Genomic DNA, 5673 nt, shown 5'->3' with positions numbered 1-5673 from the left:
AACGCTCCAGCTTTATGTTGCTTTAACCCCTTTCCTGGCGAGGGAGCTCACAAGCCCGGCGTAAGCAGCTCAGCTCACGCGTGGCTGTTATCTGATATGGGGAAACCAGGGCTTCCCAGGGCAGCTGGGCATACTGGGAGGCACCACAATATTTGCATCTTCTTCCCTCTTCTCCTGCCCACCAGGGAGGAACAAACCCTTCCAGAAGGGAGAGTCAGGGCAGCACATTGCAGAACCAGCCAAAAGCACAAAAACGAGCTCGGCGCTGTTTTGTATTCAGCATTGGTGCTCATGGCCCAGGTTCAAGGTCCTGTGCATCAGTCCATCACCAAAATTTAAGCACAGATGTTGGCTTCATGACTGATTTCTTTTGCTTTCACATTTATCTACGCCTTGCTCTGCAAGTCATTCCCTGTGCACCCTTGGGCGAGTCGCTCCCGTCCCTTTGTCCAAGAAGCAACGAAGAGCCTTGCACAGGGATGGGGAGAGGAACCACAAAGGGCTCCCGGCTGCCACCACTCTGGGAAACTCACCCCCCTGGGCATATCCTTGTAGTTTGCTCTGCCTGTTGCTCGAGCCCAGTGAACCAATGATAACAGCTCAGGGCAAGTTAGTTATTTCATTATAATTATCATTTCTTGCTTTACACAGGACATGAAAGTCAGGGCTCCATCACACAATGTGCTGACAAACAGTGAATAAGAGACAATCTCATCTCAGAGAGCTTAGCAAAGCAGAAAAAAACCTGCAAGAAGGAAGAAAACCCTTCTTTTTCTTAAGGACAAACACAAAGCAAACAAGCTTCTCCTCTCACATTGAACAGGGCCTGAATTTTGCTATTGCCTTCTTTGTCGTAGAGTCAGCACAGAAAACAATTGAGAGCTCTCTGGAAGGCAGCCCGTAGAGTTTCCCTGCTAAGACACACCAAATTAAAGCCATCACTTTCCATTTCTGCCACAGAGACACAGAGGGAACTGAGGTTGCATTCAGGACACGTCCTGGAGGAACCAGCGATCCTCTCGGGTGTCATTTTCTTCTGCTGAGTTTATTCGAGGCTCTCGGCATCGCTCCGGCTGGCGCTGACCTACAGAGAGCTCTAAATCCACCAGCCCCCTCTTAGCACAACAGAGACGACTCAGGCTTACCTGCTCCATATTGAGCTCCCAAAAAGGGGGAAAGTCCTGGTCCAGATCTAACCGAAGGTCAGGTGAAAGTCCTCTCGGTCTAGTTGTTGGCAATCCTCTGTATGAAAGGTTTCTGGGTACCATACATGAAGCTAAAGCTGCACCACAGCTTTGCTGAAAGAGGGAGCAGAGAGGGTTTGCACTGATCAAGGAAAAAAAATCCCTGTGCAAAAAAATTCTTTCCCCCATCACCCAAACCAGATTCTCATTTCACCTCTTCTCCCCATAGCTGAGCTTCACTCGTACAACTCTACTCTTTAGGAGAAGATGAGACACCGCAAAGATGTGGCAGAAAGTCTCGCAGAGGTGAGAGGTGAAAATGACTTTCTAGGAGATGAAAATTACCTTTCCCATGAGAGAACCATGTTCATATACAAAACCTAGGAGAAGCAGCAGAGCTTTCAGATGCTGCTGGCACTGACAGCAAGGTCCAAATCTTTTGGAGGTGGACCATCACAGTGAAATCTTATAGCTGTAAAGAGTTGCTTTCTACCATGGAAGTTGGGAGGGACACCCTGGAATTGAGATGCACATCTGTACGTGTCTGTTTATGTGTAGTAATTTTTTTGGCTTCTCCTTTAATATTCAACTAATTCTGCAAAAAACATGCCTAAGTTTTGTACATCCAGAGCCTGACTATGGTCAGGAGAGGTAAGAAATACCTCTGGGAAAAGCTTTGTGAGAAGTAAGCTCATGGGACTTCTCCACGAGAAACTTTCCTCCTCAAGGAAGAGCTTGTGGACAGCCTAGAAAAGACCTAGACTGGGAATTTAATGACTGGCAGTTTCACAGGACATGCAGTGAGGTACTTCTGAGAGCCACAGACATTCCATGGGGAGGAAGTCCTTGTCCCAGGGCACCCAAGGTTTATGTGACCCACTTACTCTCTCCATGTCCTAGTTCTGCTCCTCTTGGACCTGTGCAGACAGATCAGCGATTAGGACATCATTCATCCCACCCATGCCCTTTGCCCTTCCACTCCTGCCCTCTAGCTCTGAGACACTCCAGTCTTGCAGAAGACCTCATTCATCCAGCAAGACAGCACTGACTTTTTCCATCCACCTTGTCTTGGTGGAGGGCAGTGATGGGAAAGAGGCTAACAGCTTAGGGCATTAACAGATCAGGGTCATTAACGCCACCACATGTCAGAGATTAATGGAAGAGCTTCGCTAAGGCGCCTTAGGCAGGTCTTCTGGAGAAGAAGCACACATGAGTCAGAAGCAAAAAATGAGGAAAGAGTCTGGGATGGAGCACTGGTGCTCCAAGCTGGCACTGACCCTGCTGAGAAGGGTTTTACAGTCTTATGTGTGTTGGGATGGGGATCTCACATCTCAAACAGAACGTTAAGAGACCAAGAGAAGCTTCTTTCCATCCCACTTGCTCTCCCAGTGTGGCTACAGGCTGGTGCTGGTTGCTCTGCCCTGTCTCTGGAGGGAATTCATGACATCACCATTGCTGAGGCTTTACCCAGAGACCTCTCCCCAGAATGGTGTGTTTACCAAGACTGCAGCCTTTGGATGAGATGAGACAGCCTTTGGGATGGGAATCCGCTTCCCCTCCTGCCTTTGCACAGCTCCATAGACAGAGGTGACCCTTGGCCATGTCAGCAGAGCCCGGTTTGGCTCTGTGATGGAGACAGGGTCCATACCAGGCAGCACCCATGTGGAACCAGGCACCCAAAGCACAGAGCAGCCAGCCAGAGCCAAACCCACAGCTCAGACCCTCAGAGCTTGGGCCAGTCATCCCCCAGTGACCTCCCCAAGGTCATTGGGGCAGGTCTGGGCACCCCCACCGCCCTCAGTCCCCAAACACTCCCATGGAGTTCTTCAGCTACTCAGGGACACCCCAAAAGCTGCGACCCACCATGGACCTGTTTCCCCATCAATCACCCAAAGCAGCTTCTCCCCAACTCACCACCACTCCTCCTGCCTTCACCCCTCTTCCAAAGGGCTCCCAACTCCATCCCTTCCTCCCCCCAACCCCTTAAACATTATTAAACACTTAATGGCAATTAATACGCTTTAATGCAGGTTTTGGGGCCAACTGGCTGCTTAGAAGGTGCTTAAACCATCAACCCATCTCAATCCCGTTGCCCTTGTCACACAAAGTTAGTCGAGTCCCTAATCCAGCCTCCCCCCGCGCTCCCTCCAGGAGGCCGAAGGGTATAAAACCTCCCCTGGCACACGGGCACTGCCAGCCCTCGATGGGGAGCAGGGGCAGCCCATCACCTCCCATCCCCTTGGGATTTGCCGTTCTTCCTATCAATTAATTCAGTTTTTTGAGGGAGGAGGATCCTTTAGTTGGGTATTTTTCCACATTGTGGGTGAGGCTTCTTTTTTAAATTGAGGTCAAAGCAAAATTAATTGCAAAACCATAATATTTGAGGTTAAATATAAAAGCATTTATATTTTATATAAATATAAAAGCAAAGCAGGTGCCATAACATTGGCAGGATGAACGGGACAGAAGGTATCAATTTTTACGTGCCGATGTCCAACAAGACAGGGGTGGTGCGAAGCCCCTTCGAGCACCCCCAGTACTACCTAGCCGAGCCCTGGAAATACCGCATCGTGTGCTGCTACATCTTCTTCCTCATCTTCACGGGTTTGCCCATCAACTTCCTCACCCTCCTGGTCACCTTCAAACACAAGAAGCTCCGACAACCGCTCAACTACATCTTGGTTAACCTGGCGGTGGCTGACCTCTTCATGGCTTGTTTTGGTTTCACGGTCACCTTCTACACTGCCTGGAATGGCTACTTCGTCTTTGGACCCATGGGCTGTGCTGTGGAAGGCTTCTTTGCCACGCTGGGAGGTAAGGGCTGTGGGGTGGGAGCTTGGGTCTTGCTTCTCCAGGGTTTTAGGAGCTGAATTCCACCACTTCATCATGCTGTTGGGATGGCTGCAATTGGGATGGCAGCATCTCTCCCATGCAGAAAGCCATCTCGCATGCCGCTGCAGTGTTGTGGCCAAGGTCTCCAAGCAAGGTGCTGCTTCCCTCAGGCTTAGAGATGGGGATAAAGAGAGGGATTTATGCAGTTTTGATCTTGATCTGGAGAAGGACCCATCTGACGACTAGAAGGGATCCTTGCTTGCTGGATCAAGCCTGGGGTCATCTGGCGATGCTGCCCAGTGCACATTCATGGGGGTCATGCCAAGGTTGTGCAGCTAGCGGAGACCTGCTGGGGATGACCCATCATGTCCTTGAACCAATGCCAAGCATCTTTGCCAAAAACCTCCCATTTTTGGGAAAAAGAGAAGCACTGGGGAGAGTTCAGGGGGGAACAGATATCCCTTGTCAGAGGGACCCCACAGAATGTGTACGGGCATGGAGAGGAAGAGACAAGGAGAGGGGTCAGAGCTTGTCTAGGGGTAGAAGGAAGATGTGGCAGCTCTTAACCAGAAAAGAGCAGCAGCGTGGAGGGGAAGGGGGATTCAGATTTACACAGAGCGAAGGAAACCAGGCCCCACCTTTGCAGCAACTGCTCAGCTCTTGTCCCAGTTACACCCAATTTGGATGCCCTTGGGAGCTGCTTTATTTCATTTCTCAGGGCCACCAGAGCCGCTAACACTTCGCCCTGCAGAAAGTCCGCGTGCAAAACAGGGAAAATTCATTTGGCACCCCGTGCCCACGCAGCCAGCCGGCCCACACGGCACCTCGTGATGGATCTGACAACCGCTAATCCTTGCTGCAGAGATCCAGAACCACTGCAAGGACTTCATATTTTATTTTTTTTCCCCTTCTAAATGGGGCAATTTCCTGCATTTATGCTGATCTGAGAAAAAATAATAATAATAAAAAAAGATGGATATTCTGCCAGGCAAAAGTGAAGCAAAATGTCCTGATTCAAGTCAAAGACAGGCTTGGTCGCAGGGTCAGAAGATGATGGGGGTCTGCACCATTTCTTCATGAGCTTTCAGGCAGCGTTACTTGCCCAATGTTTGTATCTAGTAAAGAACAAGGAGGTTCCTGTTCACAGGGAAGCAAGTTTGATGGGAAGCAGGCACTGTGGAAGCAGCAGGTCTCCAGCGAATCCTCACGCAGGGTGTAGTTATCAGCAGATTATCACAGCTGGGGGCATTAGCAGCCTTACAGCACCGACTAAACGCTCCCAATCCCCTGAAGTTTAATTATCCCTTCTAAATACATGTGCACGCATGCCCACCCACACAGCCTCCCCCATCCACCTCCCTCTGATCCAGCACTGGGGGAAAACTCATGAAATAGATGTTTAAAGGCATCAACAGGTTTGGATGTATCTGGTATCTTTGCTGGAAATTGTGCTTCCTCTGGCTCAGGTGGAATTTACTTCCTTGATTTTTAAAGGATTAAAAACCCATCATGATCTGCTCCTCCGTCACCAGCATCCCGCGGTGGCACAGCCGCTCCCCTGAGCTCCCAGATCTTTCGCACATTACAGGAGATGCTCAGTTTAAACATGAGGAAAAATTTCTTTACTGTGAGGGTGCCAGAGCCCTGGGACAGGCTG

The 5673-nt window shown here is 50.0% G+C and overlaps 1 protein-coding gene across 1 annotated transcript in view; it reads left to right on the top strand.

Moving 5' to 3' along the window:
• The first annotated feature begins 3637 nt into the window (after positions 1 to 3637).
• LOC104528648 (green-sensitive opsin) overlaps positions 3638 to 5673 on the top strand; it is a 5235-nt gene continuing 3199 nt past the window's right edge. The window contains exon 1 of the mRNA XM_010172709.1: positions 3638 to 3998. Within this exon, the coding sequence (XP_010171011.1) occupies positions 3638 to 3998 (361 nt within the window). The remainder of the gene's footprint in view (positions 3999 to 5673) is intronic.

Source organism: Antrostomus carolinensis, unplaced genomic scaffold (genome assembly GCF_000700745.2).
Source record: "Antrostomus carolinensis isolate BGI_N321 unplaced genomic scaffold, ASM70074v2 scaffold20787, whole genome shotgun sequence".
Lineage (NCBI taxonomy): Eukaryota > Metazoa > Chordata > Aves > Caprimulgiformes > Caprimulgidae > Antrostomus > Antrostomus carolinensis.
The sequence above is the reverse complement of the archived record's forward strand: the minus strand, read 5'-3'. Positions and strand labels throughout refer to the sequence as shown.